Source organism: Lithobates pipiens, unplaced genomic scaffold (genome assembly GCF_037356315.1).
Source record: "Lithobates pipiens isolate NorthernLeopardFrog02 unplaced genomic scaffold, aLitPip1_a1.2 Scaffold_13, whole genome shotgun sequence".
Taxonomy (NCBI): Eukaryota; Metazoa; Chordata; class Amphibia; order Anura; family Ranidae; genus Lithobates; species Lithobates pipiens.
The window spans coordinates 236,905,940-236,924,677 of NW_027507718.1; the positions used below are offsets into that span (position 1 = coordinate 236,905,940).

General features: G+C 38.8%; 1 protein-coding gene across 15 annotated transcripts in view; it reads left to right on the forward strand.

Annotated features, from left to right (window-relative positions):
• MAPK10 (mitogen-activated protein kinase 10) overlaps window positions 1–18,738 on the forward strand; it is a 308,388-nt gene that overhangs the window by 214,936 nt on the left and 74,714 nt on the right. For 13 of the 15 annotated variants that reach the window (XM_077476389.1, XM_077476391.1, XM_077476390.1 and 10 more), the window contains 2 exons: window positions 2,006–2,171; window positions 4,887–4,958. In XM_077476389.1, the coding sequence (XP_077332515.1) occupies window positions 2,006–2,171; window positions 4,887–4,958 (238 nt within the window). The remainder of the gene's footprint in view (window positions 1–2,005; window positions 2,172–4,886; window positions 4,959–18,738) is intronic. The other 2 variants (XM_077476387.1, XM_077476393.1) reach the window with 1 other exon arrangement.

Here is an 18,738-nt window from a genome sequence, read left to right on the forward strand (position 1 = left end):
TGTATTATTAGCAATGCCAGATAACTATTTTGACAGCCTGGACAGCACCTTTACTAGAATACAATTTATTTAATTGCATTTAATACCTCTCATTGATTGCTTGACCGATCAAAATAGAAGACAGGTTTAGCAATCTATGTATAATGATGCAGTGGGAAATTGCATTTATATGTGAAACATGCAAGATAATGAGAGTGACAGAATCAGAAGAATTGCTTTTTGATTGAGGTACACTTTCTCCTGATAAAATGTAGATGTGTCTAAACTGCAGAGAATCAGCCAAATTATGAAACTTGGCAATCATTATTCCTGAACTTTCTGATTCTCTGCAGACTGGACATATCTTCATGAATATATCCAGTAGAATTCGAAATCTGACCAAGTTTTCTATACAATTTTCATAGGAGGCATGTAAGATAATCATAATAGTGTCAAGCTTGTTTAAAAACACCTTCAAACGCAACTTATAATTTAGTATTCGATGTAGTGTCATTGAGATCAGTACCTATAAAATTATTCTTGGCCGTGTAACCACAGTCTGGAGCTCAGCTACCACGCTGATCAACAAAAAAATATATACAATATGAGATAATATAGACAACTTCCAATGTGGTTATCCCTAACTAATTCTTCTAAACTTAACCTGTTTTGCTGGTCCTTCAAAGAAGAGTATGAAATCATGTCATAGGTGTGTGAGTGTTCTTCATGAAAGCTGAACTATAGCCATTGTATATTCCAAATTGTACATATCTGTTTTCCACTTAACTTACCTTTGTTTTCCTGGTTGTCAGCCAAAAATGCTTCCTCAGTACTCCCTACTGAAGCCCAATATGAACATAAGCACAGACTTACTTGTTAAAAAGCACAATGTCCATAGTCACTGTGTGTGAAAGCCTTAAATTATAAGAGCCTGCTTTCCTCAGTACTGTAGGGAGATTAACATATTATCATATCTTTGGACCTGGCTTAAGAAGTGGGAAATAGAAAGAAAGGGGGCTAATGTTGGTCAGGATCCAACAATATACAAACCAAAGGGGAAACCAAGCGGTTATAAGGTTCTGAGATGGAGAGTGATCATGATAGAGGAAAAGGCATGGGGAAAGGATATAGCGTGGTGGTCCTCCCTGTCGCACATCGGGGGGCACCAAGAGTAAAAAATCAAGGAAAAAAATAATAATGGAGCCAATTCACAGTGGAAACTTGGCAGAAAAAAAGTCTATCCACAGGAACAGATAATGTTAAATTGAGTCATGGGGGTTGATTTACTAAAGGAGTATAGGCTGTTAACTAAGCAAAGTGAATTTTCATTTTGCAAGTTAATTTCCCTTAGCTTTGTGAATGAGCTGAAGCTCTACTGACTTCAGTCATCCAATAATTTACAAGCAAAACCCATTTTTGAAAATTGTCATTTCATGTGATTAGGTATTCTTTGCAAAATGGATTTTCCTCACAGTCACTAAGCTAAGTAAAAATTACCATGCAAAGTATAAATTTACATTGAGGCTGGGTTCACACTATTGCAAATTGTATTCTGTTTTCCTGCATCCAATTCACATGTCACAAGATTGTGACCGCCTCTCTATGGAGCCGGTTCACACATCTCTGGAGCAGCTCCGGTGCAAATTGTGGTTTTGGTCTGTTTCAGGTCCAAATTCAGCTAAAAATTCGGATTGAAATCAGACCTGAAACAGTGAACAGGGACGCATTGGACCCCTGCTGTGAGCCACTCCGTGCTGCAGTGTGAACCCAGTCTGAAAGGTGGACACGCTCTACTACTTTAGTAAATCAGCTACATGGATTAATTTAGTTGTTTTTATTTGATGTTTTACTGGGCTAATAATTTTGATTGTGTTATTCTAGTTCAGCTTTAAACATTAAAATGTTTGGGCAGAATAAAATCTGTGACATGCTGCATAGACGTGAACAGTATATTAATGTTTTCTGTATATTTCTGAATATAGCGCAAAGCAGGAGAAATACTAATGCATTTTTATTTCCCAAACAGGATTTAAAACCAAGTAATATAGTTGTGAAATCAGATTGCACGTTGAAGATTCTCGATTTTGGATTGGCAAGGACGGCTGGCACTAGCTTCATGATGACTCCCTATGTAGTAACACGTTATTACAGAGCACCGGAGGTCATTCTCGGAATGGGATACAAGGAAAATGGTAGGCTGTGCCATAGACACAGTCTGTTAGTAAATTCAAAAGGATTAGAAGAAAACCATTTCACTTGATATATTAAACTGTGTGGATATGAGTAGAACATAGTGATTCAGGAAAAGAGTATTAGTCTCTGTAATATGCAGTAGATGGGCCCTTACACTACATACTAACTGGTAAATCTAAAAGAGATTGTACACACATATTTTATAATCAGATTGTGAGGTGAGTAGCTCCTTTTGAGCATATTTGATAAAGTAGACAAGAATGTGTACAGTACAGTAATCCAAAGTAATGATTAAGCAAGCATCTTTCATTGTTATTCAGAAAATGTGAAAAGTGTATGGTTACTAGTTCATTTCCTTACACACATGGTCAATCGAAGGTGTAGTGGGCATATTTTTTTTTATTTTTTATTTTTTATTAATTGCTTCTATGTTATACAAAAATACTACTGACTATACTGCACATTGCAAAAATAATATAGGATTACGGTAAATTAGAAAACCCGACTAGGATTGTAGTCTAAAGTGTCTGAATGTTATCGTAAATAGGATGTGATTAAGCACTAAATGTACTATTAAATATGGCACAGTAGCTTTTCTGCTGTATGCCACCTTGTAGAGCAGTGCCATAATGACAGTTACTGTATATGTCAAGCATGACTCACCTGCTGTTTTTTGTTTTAAGTGTCATATTTTATCATTTAAAAAGAACCAGCCAGTATTGTACTAGCTTCCAGAGTACACAGCACCTAATTTATTCATAGTGTGGTGCAGATAAATTGGTCTTAGACACCTTCTTTAAGGTAAATCTGCTACATGTAAATCGAGATCACAGTTATAGAGCAGATTGAAATAGTCATGTTGGCTTTCCAAAGTAAAAATAGTTACCTTCCTACCCACTCCCAGATTCTTTCCTGTACAGCTCTGCCCAGTGCAAAAAAAGCATGGTCCTGTTCCTAGTGCGCAAATGCGCTGTGGCATCATTCCTTCCTATGGGTTGTCCATATTCATGATGTTTCCCAGCTATACAGTGAGTGGAGTATGGACCATCCATAGGACTTAACTGGGCCACGTCACACTTAACACCCTATAGAAGACCCTGTAGAAATGAGTTATACTAACTGTGGCCACAGCAAAATTTCAATAATACAATAATTATAATTAGCTAGTTACTTTTTTCTGAGCATCCAATATAATATTTTCTATATTCTACTATTTTAATACATTTAAGGGTGCATTTATCAATGATTCGACAAGAAATTTGCCTAACCTTCAACCCAAAAAATAAACGTTTTTTTTTGTGTGCGCTGTCTTTTTTTGTGGCAATTTTTGCTTACTTGTGCACATTGTTTGACTTATTAGGGGTCAAGGGAACAGGTAGGTAAAACACAAGCCCCCATGCCTGTTGCCCACACCCTTTCTTAGGCACCAGAAGTACAGATTAGCCCAGTGCTAGTCAGCATCCTGCTTTGTAGGGAGTCCAATTTTTTGAGGGGTTAACCCCCTCAAAGCAGCCCCCAATGCTGACAAGCATATGGACTGGTATTAGTTTAGTACGGGGCTCCACACTAACTAGCTATGGGGATACCAACCTGCATTTAAAGTGGAACTAAACTCTCCTATTGTTTTCAGCCAAGGAAGCTGCCATATTGGCCTCTGTTTCATCTTCAACAGCCATGATGCTGCACATGATCACGTGAACAGTTATGACACCAGCTATTTGACGGTGTGACAGTTTGGTTGAGAGCACAACCAATGTGACCGTTACAATTCCGGCACTGCTATTTGAAATTGTTACATTTATTGGTTTAGTTCTGCTTTAATTAAAAAAAAATAATAACCCTCCAACTGCTAAAACTATGTATACACACAGGTTCATCCTTTTGAATTTTACTTTAGCTATTTTTTCACTGGGTGAATTTCACTAGCAAATCATTGATAAATACATCCCTTAAAGGTAGGATGTGCATTTTATACATAATGGTTAGTTTGCAAGAACAGCAGTACTTTTTGCTTATATTTATGTTTCTCTTTTTTTTTTTTCTGTAGCAGATATTACAAAGATTTGATATAACTGAAATAAAGCTGTCCCGCGCTTCCATCATATCATTTTTATTTTAGTCTAATCACGTTCATTATAAATGAATTCAGAAAATGACATGTCCTTATTAAGATCTTTTCACATCCATCATTCTACTGCACTTTATTGCTTATTTTCTGACTGTCATCTTCAGTCTTTTCATTCTCTTCAGTTCTGACTTATCCCCATCTGTACAATTGCAAGGTGGCATTTAAAATCTGCTCACCTGTTTGTTAAAAGGGGTATTTTGTTAACAGAATTGTTTTCTTTTAGCTGCTATTTTGCTGCTATCATATGCCTGTTTATTTTAATTAAACTAGAAGGAAATGCTTATGAAAAATGGCACATTGGGTGATCGCTCCTAGACCCATAGCAATCAATCGCATTCTTTTTTTTTTTTTTTTTTGCAGTCTTTTGAAAAAAATCTGATTGGCTGGTGTGGGTTCTCAACACATTTAGAAAGCCAGTTTTTCTAAGTATTGCCAAATATGTTTTTGTGGGGGTGGGGATAACATGTTTTTTATGCCATTTAATCTGCTTCTTCCCCTCCATGCTTTAGGAATTTACCTTCCTTGCTAACCTTGCTTTTTTTCCCCCTCTTTCCACGTCTTAATGGCCTTGTTTCTGCACTTTTAGTGGATATTTGGTCTGTGGGATGCATTATGGGAGAAATGGTTCGCCACAAGATCCTCTTTCCAGGAAGGGACTGTATCCTTGTCAATTCCGGAGCTTCAATTCACAGAAACATACCTTCCAACTTATCTAGCTTACTTGTCTGATAATTAACCACCATATTTTTTGTCTCTATATACTAACTCTGCTGAATAATAATTTAATGATCTGAGTGAGCTTTATCTTGCAAACACATACTTAGAAGTATGTGGATTGTGCACTAATGGAGGTAGTTGAAATGCAGATTTTAGATCTAACATAACCTGGACCTAAACACCTAAATATAACTTTGTTAAGGTTTTTGCTTTTTATATCCATCATAGTTAAAATCATCACTGGCACACTAGCAGATGTTGTATGAAATTATTGAAAACAAAATATATACCGTATTTAGAAACTGGTCATTCTGTATTTTGCCTAGCTAAAGAATGTCCCTTAGTTAAATTCAAATTGGTTATGTAGAAAATTGTAACTAACCTATAAAATAAAATAGCAGTTTTTCCAGATATATAAAAAAAAAAAACTTCCAGTCTCCATTTTTTTCAGTTTAGAACTGGAAAAAAAATCTCCTCAGCTGGTGATTTACGTTTCCAAGCATTATTTATAACAAATCAAAACTGACACTAGAAGGAAAAAAAGGCCAGTAGCCATGAGTACACTAACCACTTTCAGACCGGACCATTTTGCTGGCTTAAGACCAGACCACTTTTTGCAATTCGGCACTGCGTTGATTTAACTGACAATTGCGCGGTCGTGCGACGTGGCTCCCAAACAAAATTGACGTCCTTTTTTCCTCACAAATAGAGCTTTCTTTTGGTGGTATTTGATCACCCCTGCCGTTTTTATTTTTTGCACTATAAACAAAAATAGAGCATCAATTTTTAAAAAAACGCATTATTTTTAACTTTTTGCTATAATAAATAGCCGATAGACTGATACATATTCTACATATTTTTGGTAAAAAAATTGCTATAAGCGATTATTGATTGGTTTGCGCAAAATTTATAGTGTTTACAAAATAGGGCATAATTTTATGGCATTTTTATTAATAATTATTTTTTACTAGTAATGGCGGCGATCAGCGATTTTTATTGTGACTGCGACAATTATGGCGGACACATCGGACATTTTTTACACATTTTTGGGACCATTGTCATTTATACAGCAATCAGTGCTATGGAAATGCACTGATTCCTGTGTAAATGACACTGGCAGTGAAGGGGTTAACCAGGGGGTGGCTATGTAGGGGTTAAGTGTGTCCTAGGGGCATGTTACTAACTGTGGGGGGCTGTGCTGTGTGTTAGTGAACACTGATCTCTGCTCCAATCACATGGAGCAGAGATCAGTGTCACTTGTTGCTAGGCAGAACGGGGAGATGCTGTTTACAACGGTATCTCCCCGTTCAGCCTCCCTGTGAGACGATCGCGGGTATCCCCGCAGCGATCGAGTCCGTGGGACCCGCAACCGGAAATTCACGGGGGTCCCGACCAGCACGCGCGCACGCAATGGCAGGGCAGCAAATACAAATGGATGTACCTGTACGCCAATTTGCCTGCCTGTGCCATTCTGCCAACCAACATCGTCGTGCGCCAGTCTGGAAGTGGTTAAGGACCTTCTTAAATGAAGATATACGTGCTAACACTTAAGTGCAGTAAAACAGGGCAACCAATTAGTATTTATTTTCTAGAGATCTGGTCTTAGCAGAGTAAACTCTAATTGGTTGCAATGGTTTACTGTGCTCCAACAAAAGAAACAGCAGTTAGAAATAGAAATTCGTTAATGAGGGCTACATCTAGTGCAGGGATATGCAATTAGCGGACCTCCAGTTGTTGCAAAACTACAAGTCCCATGAGGCATAGCCACAAGCACGACACCCAGAGGCAGAGGCATGATCGGACTTGTAGTTTTGCAACAGCTGGATGTCTGCTAATTGCATATCCCTGTTCTAGTGGAAGGTCAGTAGGTACTTACAATAATATGTATTTACAGACATGGATAGATATATACAGTATCTCACAAAAGTGAGCACACCCCTCACATTTTTGTAAATATTTTAGTATATCTTTTCATGTGACAACACTGAAGAAATTACATTTTGCTGCAATGTAAAGTAGTGAGTGTACAGCTTGTATAACAGTGTAAGTTTGCTGTCCCCTCAAAATAACTCAACACACAGCTATTAATGTCTAAACCGCTGGCAACAAAAGTGAGTACACCCCTAAGTGAAAATTTCCAAATTGGGCCCAAAGCGTCAATATTTTGTGTGACCACCATTATATTCCAGCACTGTCTTAACCCTCTTGAGCATGAAATTCACCAGAGCTTCACAGGTTGCCACTGGAGTCCTATTCCGTTCCTCCATGACGACATCACAGAGCTGGTGGATGTTAGAGACCTTGCGCTCCTCCACCCTCTGTATGAGGATGCCCCACAGATGCTCAATAGGGTTTAGGTGTGGAGACATGCTTGGCCAGTCCATCACCTTTACCCTCAGCTTCTTTAGCAAGGCAGTGGTAGTCTTGAACCAAATAAGTTTATCTTGGTCACATCAGACCACAGGACATGGTTCCAGTAATCCATGTCCTTAGTCTGCTTGTCTTCAGCAAACTGTTGGTTTTCTTGTGCATCATCTTTAGAAGAGGCTTCCTTCTGGGACGACAGCCATGCAGACCAATTTGATGCAGTGTGCGGCATATAGTCTGGGCACTGACAGGCTGACCCCCCACCCCTCCAACCTCTGCAGCAATGCCGGCAGCATACTTCTACTATCTCCCAAAGACAACCTCTGGATTTGACACTGAGCACGTGCACTCATCTTCTTTGTTCGACCATGGCTAGGCCTGTTCTGGGTGGAACCTGTTCTGTTAGAACGCTGTATGGTCTTGGCCATCGTGCTGCAGCTCAGTTTCAGGGACTTGGCAATCTTCTTATAGCCTAGGCCATCTTTATGTAGAGCAACAATAATTTTTTTTCAGGTTCTCAGAGAGTTTTTTGCCATTAGGTGCCATGTTGAAATTCCAGTGACCAGTAGGAGAGAGTGAGAGTGATAACACCAAATTTAACACACCCACTGCCTATTCAGACCTGAGACCTTGTAACACGAATGAGTCACATGACACCGGGGAGGGAAAATGGCGAATTGGGACCAATTTGGGGTGTACTCACTTTTGTTGCCAGCGGTTTAGACATTAATGGCTGTGTGTTGAATTATTTTGAGGGGACAGCAAATTTACACTGTTATACAAGCTGTACATTCATATATTTACATTTTAGCAAAGTGTAATTTCTTCAGTGTTGTCACAGGAAAAGATATAACAAAATATTTACAAAAATGTGAGGGGTGTACTTACTTTTGTGAGATACTGTATATATATATATATATATATATATATATATATATATATATATATATATATATATATATATATTTGATTAATGATGATGAATTCCATTCCTTTCTATAATGGCTCTGGATCATGCTATACTGGTTACAGGTGTGACTGCAGCACTGCAAAGAGAGTCAGGTATGCATCTTGGTCTGCAGTAATATTTGGCAGTGTAGGGAGGGGATTAGATACGTTTTTTCTTTTTTTGCATTATGAGCAAAGACTATTCCCCCCACCCGCCACATTTTTGGCAGATCATAGATTTAATGTATTAATAACAAGAGTGAACTTTACTGTAGTTTTGCAGAAGATGCTTTATGTCAATTGTATGTAGTAATTTAATAACCAGTGGGGACCCCTTTCACACTGCCAGCATTTTTCAGGTGCTACAGCGCTAAAACAGCACCTGTATAGCGCCTGAAAAATGTTGGTTCTATTCACTCCAGTGTGAAAGCCCGAGGGCTTTCACACTGGAGCGGTGCGCTGGCAGGGCATCAGAAAAAGTCCTGCCAGCAGCTTCTTTGGAGTGGTTAAGGAGCGGTGAACTCACCGCTCCTTCACCGCTGCTCCCCATTAAAATCTTAGAGCCCTTTCACATCGAGCCACCCAAGGTGTCGACAGTAAAGCGGCGCTATTTTCAGTGCCACTTTACTGTAGTTTTAGCAGTGCTAGCAGCCGAAAAGGGGTTAAATCCACAGAGCTGAGTATCACAGCGCTGCCCTATTTATTTGAATGGGGAGCAGCGGTGGAGTTCACCGCTCCTTCACAACTCCAAAGAAGCTGCTGGCAGGGCTTTTTCTGATGCCCTGCCAGCACACCGCTGGCAGGGCATAAGAAAAATGGAGCCACTTTTTTCAGGCGCTACACAGGTGCTATTTTTAGCACTGTAGCGCCTGAAAAATGCTGGCAGTGTAAAGGGGTCTTAGGGAGGCATTTCGGAGGTTGTAAGGGTATTACAATAAGTCTATCTGTTAACCATAGCATCGTGATTCCATAATGCTGTGGTTCTGGCTCACATGGGTAAACATTGGCCTGCAACAGTGTGCCAATGTGCTGATGCCAGAAAATGATTCATTCACTTTGACTGATGACCTTACTGATGTGAATGCTCTGTTCCAATGCATGGTTTGCACTGCAGAGGTCCCAGTGCCCCAGAATCAAAGCACTGTAGTAGAATCTTGTGGTTACAGCACACAAGTTTGTTTATGCTCATTCTATTGCCTCCACCCATCCCTCAAGGTTCGTTGATTATTTTAGCAGACATTTTCACTATAAAGTATTCTAAATACTCATTTAGTAATTTCATAAAGTTTTCCATGCCTGTCCATACAATGAAAGCACAGTCATAACCTGGCACAACCAGGGCTCTTGATGTTAATTTTGGGGAAGAGCCTACTTATGCAGCATTGTAAATACTGACAACCCACTTTAGAATCTTTACCACTTCCTTCTTTCAGGAGATAAGCAGCTGCTACCTTCTGCAATAAATGAAAGATGCCACTAGGTACCTAACACATTTTAATAACTGGCTTCCATTTCCCTCTGTTATTTGCTTTCCTTAATATTTCAGGGTACATTTTGCATACATTTTCATTAGAAATTGATTTCAAGTATTGAGCAGGCCTTCCTTTTTTCCCATTTTAAAAAGTAAAAAACATATACTACAGTTTTATACCTTTGACTACTTAACAGCTCTCATACTACTATAACAGCTTTAATAACTACTGTTTCAAACTTAAAATAGATCAGTTATGTGGCACAATGATAGCAGAATACAAATTTTTATTTGCCTTTTGCATTTAAAATGAAAAATTAAGTAGAGGTTAGCATTTCTGTATAACACCTTTTATACTAACCCTACAACTATGTAACACTTCTTATTGGTGTCATTTGTACTAATATAGTATTTACTGACACCACTGATACTTACACCATAAAACCGATATTGGTAAACAAAGGTTATTAACACTTTAACAATTTTCATCAGTCTCATGGAATGTCTACAGATTCAGTTCCCTATCCTCATTTCCCATGATGACTTTATAAATAATGTACTAAGTGGTAACTTACAGGACAGTCCCAGTAACAATCAACTCAGCACTAATCAACACTGACATATATGTCTCATACTTCTCTTGGTCATGTAATAATTTATAACTTTACATAGGAGTAAATATTGTGTATTTACTGTATATGTGGACTGCCGTTTTAATGGGAAAGCAGTGGACTGAATCAGCTATTCTCGCAAATACGATTTGCTGGAAGACTAAGCTAGGCACATGGTAGTAATAACAGGCTGATCTGTTTATCATCTTTACCATCATTTTACTAACACCTATCTGGAAGTTAGTGAATGTGACACACGTTATTTTTTTTATTTTTTTCGATAGTATAACTATTGATTCAGTATTTGGCCTGGTTGGTACAATGGCAACATTTTAAGCTGTGCCATTGCCATAACGTCCGCTGATTATTGAGTATTACCATTATGGGACTCCCAACAAGAGAGTGGCTTGGCTGGACTTCTTTTTTTTAGTGAGTGTGTCCTAGATGAATAGTATTACTATCTAACATTTTCTTCTTCAGCAGGTTGCAGAAAGCCTTTCCACTGTATTTCCTGTTCATTCTCAGAGTCTCAATCATTCTACAGTCTTCTAGCTTCATTAGTTACCTATAATAGTCACAGTCAAAGAGCGCTAGGTTGGAAGGTATGTATAAGTCATAGCAACTAATTACCTAGAGGATGAAAACTCACCAGTTTTTAGAAATAACAGATAATGTTAATATGCCCATCATTACACCTCTATGTTAAAGCACTGCTTATTTTATTTTGGGTGGTCTTTATTGTATGGTTTTATTTTTTTTAAATGTTTTGCAAATTCCCATTGCATAATTTAAATATATTCACATTAACAGAAGTAAAAGGAATGCCGTATCTTGGAGGCCTCATGGCTTTGCTGAAGCTATGTTTTGTTATTTATATTGATGCTTGCAGCTTGGCTTACCTTTGTGTTATACTTTGCATTTGATTCTAAATTCCACTCTGTGAAATTGTAAGGCCGTTTCTCTCATTTTGTTTTCCTTTTAATGCTATAATTTAACAGTCATCAAGACATTTCATTTTTTTTTTTTCATTTTCAACTTTAAAGCATGGAACGCAAATTAAGGTGTGGTGTATTCCTTTGGAAACGCTAACAAAATGCAGGACAATGTAAGTTGTGACTTTTGAGAATATATGTTAGGTGGACAAAGAGACTCATGAGTAGTTAAAAACCGGATTAGCAAAAATTGTGTTTTTGCCATTATGTATAATCTGGATGCTTGCTTTCATAACCTGCAGGTGGAATCTGAGTAAATTTGTAGAACAGGTCACACCTCCTCTTTACTTTGCTTTAGAAATATGTGCCCCATGTTTTTAAAACAAAAGATTCAATGGGCCTAAAAAGTGAAAATAAGGGAGTTGATTTGCACATAGCAGTCAGGATGATGCTTCCTTTTTCTAGCCAACTTAATTTAGTAAAAAGACCGGTGAATTGTAATTGATTGCTATAGGCAATACAAATATACTATTTTCCTCCATTGGTTGCACACCCACTATGTCCGTTAGTATGGATGAAGTTTACATCTAATTGTAACAGATTATTTTGTTTTGAAAAGGGGCCAATAGTTTGAAGAACACATCATCTTCATTTATTTGTCTAAGAATAAATCAGGAAAACCTTGCCTTGGAAATTACAGAAAAGTAACAGACGCTCAGGCTGTAGACATTTATTCTCTATTCAGTACGTATGTTGGAAAGAGTTAGTTCTTTACTAGACCTAAAGCAATACAATAGAGTCAATGGGGTTCATTTACTAAAAGAAAATAGATTGTGCACTTTGGAAAGTGCAGTTGCTCCAGAGCTTAGTAAATGAGGTAAAGCTTCACTTTGCTAAGAATACCCAATCACGTGCAAGGAAAATAAAAAAAATGCATTTTGATTGAATGAAGAAAGTCAGCAGAGCTTCTGCACATTTACTAAGCTCTTGCACATTGCATCGTCTATTTGCCATTAGTAAATCAACCACAATGTGAGGGGAATCAGGATTTTGTTGAGGCTGGTGTCCAGGAGAAATTAAAGGTAGTAGGGGTTGGTTTCAAGCCTCACCATGAAAAAATATCAGTTTGGGAAACCACTGTGTTTTCATCTTTTTTTTTATAAACATTACTTTTCGTACTATAACTAAAGTTCAGTGTTGGTGGATAAAACCCTAACATTTAATTGACCTCTTAAACTTCGACTAGCCACTAGATTATATTTAATAGTATAATCAAACATAACATTGGAAATTATGTACTTCCACAATGCTCCTGAATCTTCTTATTAGATGTTATGTTCATGCTCTTTTTATGATATGAATAACACTAAGAAAATTAAACCTGAACAATGCATAAATCTGAACTTTTCTGCCTCTTGCGGGAGATTATAGATTATGAATATTGATTCTAAGTTGTAAAGTGCTCAGCACTCATCTACTGCTATGGCAAATTAATTCTGTGGAAATGAATAATATTCAGGACTTCATTAGTTAAACAGTGCTCAGTAAATTGAACTTCACTGCTGCTGCTGCAATATACTGTATATATATATTTAAATAAAAGGAACCATTTTCATTATAAAATGATATTGTGATTGAAATGGTATATCATAAAAAGAAAAAAAAGATAGCATTACTCATATATTAAGTCAACTTTTGGGATCCAAACAAATCTAATGAAATGTAACCATATATGTGCTAAAACTTTTAAATCATATTAGCATTATTGGAACCTCAAATGAGAAAGAGAGAGACCATTTTTAATTAAACAAAAAGGCTGGCACATTAGATCTGGTGCTTTTAAAGCATAAACAAGTAAAATGAACAGGGACTTTTTGTTTTATAGAAATATTAGACTAAAATTCTTAGGGGGCTACCATTAACAGCAACTTATTTATATATATTTATATCATAGTATAAAATAGAGTGCAATTTTGAACAGCAAACATATCAGGAGGAAATGTAAAGATGGTAAGTATAACTTAATAATAAAAAGAAACAAAACAATAAATGTAACTGTTAATGTGCATTAATTACAGTTTATGTATGCTGCAAAAAGACAGCCTATTCTTTTGAATAGGTTACCTAATGCACCACAACAAGCCTAAAATTGGACCTGCAGTATTTGTATATATCACAATGCCCCATTACGAACCTGAAAAAACAGGTGTGCTCAGTTGCAGTGCAATTCATATTAGGTGGTACAGCAGGGTGTACAATTGGTGTAAATAAACCCTAAAACATTCTTACTTGTGCATTGAGACTTTTGTCTCTGTGTCTTTCATATCTAATGTATGAACCATGCATTGCAGGAGTCATGGATGGCAATACCAAAATCACAGGAACTCATCAGAACTAATAATAATAAAAATAGTCTAATTGGGGAGACATAGCTGCTTTCTGTTCATCTAACTCAAACATTAACACCATCATCTCTCATTTTGCTGTCACCTTTTGCACAGAACAATAGGCCTCCTAGAAAAAGTTATGTACATGTCAAATAGCCTTTACTTTACAGGTGAAGGATTGTTACATATTGCATTATGACACAATCATTTTTTTTTGGGTAATGTATGCCTATTACTCAATTATCAATTGTTCCACCTTGTAAAAGTTAACCTATACCAGATGAAAACCTTAGCCCTCATGTCAACCCCTGCTGATATTTTGGGGTCTAAAGGTCAATCCTCTTAAATCCATAGCTCTAAACATTACTACCCCCCCCCCCCCCCCCACTGAGTTATCCCAAATACAGGAAGCTTTGCCATTCCCTTGGCTTCCCTTCTCAATTCCCTACCTTGGCATTTAATTGACTGCAATTTTATCTGATCTTTATTCCACTAATTATCCTCCTATGTTGACCCATCTTACTAACCTCATGACCAAATGGTCTAATCTCCCACTAGCCTGGATGAGTAGGATTACCATGGGCTCCGCTTATTACAACAGCGTACATTGTCTTATGTTTGGGAGGCTGTCAGGCCCCATGTTCCACGCTCTACTCTCTACATTCCTAAACTGGGAGGGGGGGAGCTTAGGTCTTCCTAACTTTGCTAAATACTACTATGCTGCCCAATTGGCTCTGCTACCTGAATACCATGCTACCTCTGAAATTCCCCTATGGGTAGCTGTTGAATCAGTTGAGTGTGATCCCCTTTCTGTTGCTAACCTTCTTGTGGCTTCAGCCCTCTGATCGTCGCACCATACAAAACTCCATCACGCGCTATGCCTTTACCCTTTGGGATCACATTAAGTCAAACCATGTCCTCCAATCTTCCTATAACCCGTTGTTATCCTTCCCCCACAATTATACTTTCTATTCTGCTTGGACTTCTCCATCATCTTTTTCAGTTTAGTCATTAGCCAACCTTACCTGAGCCCATAAATTTATGACCTCCTCTGGAATTATGCCATTCCCTTCTCTTAGTGAATCACATGATATCCCTCCATCTGAAATGTTTTGTTACCTTCAAATCAAGCACTTCCTCACACCATTGCTACTGAAGGACTCCTCTGCCCCCCTCACTGTCTCTCTTCGAACAGGCATCAAAAATTACCCCAACATACGGGGCCTCATCTCTTCTCTATACTCTCAGCTTCTATACGCTAATACCTCCTCTGCCCCTTCCTATGTCACTAAATGGGAGCGAGGCCTAGGGACAACGTTTGATGTAGCTGACTTGAAATCACATCTAGCAATTGTTCCAAATTAAAGCTCCTACTGCAGATCACAACAGCCAAACAAGTTATAGCTAAGGTTTGGAAAACCCCTACACTCTATACCCTTGCAGTTAAAAATAAGGTCATGCAAGCTATTATGCATGTGAAAATAGAAGCAATCATTACAGAGTGGCTAAATTCAATGCCCCCTGGAGACCTTGAGTGACCATCCATCTACCAACATCCCTATTGCCCCCATGACTATCAACTTCTCTGAGCCTTACTAGTGATATATCTTAGGCCTCCTCTGATGGTACTCAGGGTTCCTCCTGCCGCCTGCCCCACACATTTTTATCCCTTTCCCTCCCTGCCCTTTTTCTATTTCTTTACCCTTCATTAATTCTCCACTTCAGCTTCCTTTCCCTTTCTGCCTGCTTTCTTCTTCTCCCATTTGGTAGCTGTTTGCCAATAGATATTTAACTTGCCTAGTCAAGTGACGGCTAATGGACGCTACTGCCAGTCTTCTGTTACAGATAACATTGTTCTTCCCCCGAGTTACTTGAGGCTCTTCCTCCACCATAACCTATCCCATCCTATCCTGTTTCCTGCAAATGCCTAGGCATGGACTGCATGTTTTATGCCTGTACCTTGGTTACACTCAAGTAACTTAAGGCATTCTTGCTTATGATTTGTGATTTATGCCTGTTCTCTTGGTTCTTCTTTTTTCTTATCGTTTTATTGTATACAATATCTCACAAAAGTAAGTACACCTCTCACATTTTTGTTAATATTTTATTATATCTTTTCATGTGACAACATTGAAGAATTGACACTTTGCTACAATGTAAATTAGTGAGTGTACAGCTTGTATAACAGTGTAAATGTGTTGTCCTCTGAAAATAACTCAACACACAGCCATTAAAGTCTAAACCGCTAGCAACAAAAGTGAGTACACCCCTAAGTGAAAATGTCCAAATTGGACAATATTAGCCATTTTCCCTACCCGATGCCATGTGACTCGTTAGTGTTACAAGATCTCAGGTGTGAATAGGGAGCAGGTGTGTTCAATTTGGTGTTATCGCTCTTACTCTCTCATACTGATCACTGGAAGTTCAAGATTGCATCTCATGGCAAAGAACACTTTGAAGAAAAAAGAATAGTTGCTCTACATAAAGATGGCCTAGGCTATAGGAAGATTGCCAAGACCCTGAAACTGAGCTGCAGCACGGTGATCAAGACCATACAGCGGTTTAACAGTGGTTTAACAGGACAGGTCTGGGGCTACAGTTCATTGAGGGAACCATGAATGCCAACATGTACTGTGACATACTGAAGCAGAGCATGATCCCCTTCCATCAGAGACTGAGCCGCAGGGCAGTATTCCAACATGATAACGACCCCAAACACACCTCCAAAATTACCACTGCCTTGCTAAAGAAGCTGAGGGTAAAGGTGATGGACTGGCCAAGCATGTCTCCAGACCTAAACCCTATTGAGCATCTGTGGGACATCCTCAAATGGAAGGTGGAGGAGCGAAAGGTCTCTAACATCCACCAGCTCTGTGATGTCGTCATGAAGGAGTGGAAGAGGACTCCAGTGGCAACCTGTGAAGCTCTGGTGAACTCCATGTCCAAGAGGGTTAAGGCAGTGCTGGAAAATAATGGTGGACACTCAATATATTGACACTTTGGGCCCAATTTGGACATTTTCACTTAGGGGTGCACTCACTTTTGTTGCCAACAGTTTAGACATAAATGACTGTGTGTTGAGTTATTTTGAGGGGACAGCAAATTTATGTTATACAAGCTGTACACTCACTACTTTACATTGCAGCAAAATGTAATTTCTTCAGTGTTGTCACATGAAAAGATATACTAAAATATTTACAAAAATGTGAGGGGTGTGCTCACTTTTGTGAGATACTGTATATATCTATCCATGTCTGTAAATACATATTATTGTAAGTACCTACTGACCTTCCACTAGAACAGGGATATTTACAAAAATGTGAGGGGTGTACTCACTTTTGTGAGATACTGTAGCTACCACTGTTACACTAATTTGTCACCAGTCTAGTTTTGGACCTATGTTTGCATTAACCTCTTTTATTTTCAAAAATCTCAGCCCTCATATAAAGCCTTTAAGATGTTCACATAGTGAACAGATATATCAATATCTCATAGACATACAATGATGCAGAATAGGTGTGATAAGCCATTTCATGTTCAGAGACATTCAGAAGGTAACTGTAGCCGGGGCCAGTGTCATTAGACAACCACCTTAGTGTGCCAAGATGGGGGGATGGGGGGGGGGTGGTCTAAAATCTGAATCGCCAGCCACTTGCTGGGGATTTGGATTTTTAAAACACATGTCTTCTGTTGTAGTCATCAGTTGCTGGGACTGCCTGTAACCTACTGAAGCTAGAGCAGCAAAGGGGGAGTTGGTAGGCGGAGAGCTGCTCCGCCTACCAACTCCCCCTTTCCTGCTCTAGCTTCAGCCTCCTGGCACAGCAAGATAAAACCACCACTGTGCAGAGCTGCTTTGCCTACAAATCCTACCCCCCCCCCATTTAGGCTCCAGCTTCCTGGCTCCTGGCGGCTCCTGCCCAGTAAGGATACAGTGATGGGGAGGAGGAGCAAAGGGAAAGGGGGCACAGAGATGGGGGACACAGTGGCAGGAGCAGCACAGTGATGGATTACACAAAGATTGTGATGAGGACAAAGTGACTGGGGACACAGTGATGGGGACACAGTGGCAAGAAGAGTACAGTGGTGGGGGACACAGTGTTGAGGGATACAGTGATGGGGACACAATTATGGGGACACAGTGATGGGAGTACAGTTATGGGAGTACAGTGATGACAGTGATAGGGGAGAACAGTGATGGGGAGGCACAGTAGCAATGCTTATAGTCTGTTAATAGTTTGACCACATCCACTTGTCTCTTGCTGTCAAGTTCTATAGTTGGCAGGAATGGGCGAGAGGGTAGCAAGAGCATATGGCGGGGGGGGCAGCAAAATGCACCTTTTGCCTGTGTAGACAAAAATCCTTGCACCGACCCTGACTGTAGCACTACTATGTGACCCCTCAGTAATCATTTTTCATACTACAAAATTCACATGTGTTGGTTGATTTTCTAAATGACTACTCCAAGAATATTGTACCTAGCAAAGTGGGCTTGGGTCCCAATTTTCAAAGTAAAAGCCAGTGCATAAAGTGAACCTGTTGCCACTTTGAATACACAATCATGCTAGTAAAAAAACACTTTTTTTCCCCTCACACATGACTGGGTACTCAAAATAAATACAAAATAAACACAAAAGTCAACCCTATAAGGTGCACTGAGTCATAAAAACCGAAATTAATTTTGACTGCAATAACTATTGTAAATGTAAACTTAGCAGTTGCAAAGGTTTATAGATTATCAGTGTGCCTTAAACCTACACATACAAAGAAGGAGCAGCTCAGTAAGCATTCATTTCTATTCGGTTATCATAAAAACCATAACATGTAGCCACGGTTAATATTAACGGAAATGAATGGAAATTGCATTCTGAACACAATATTTTTCTGAGCCTTGTAGACGCAGCATTTGATGAATCATTAGCCATTGCCAGTATGCTCACAGCTGTGAACTATCTCAGCTTTTCTAGCTCAAATTTATATAGGATCTGATAAGTCAATAGGAACGATA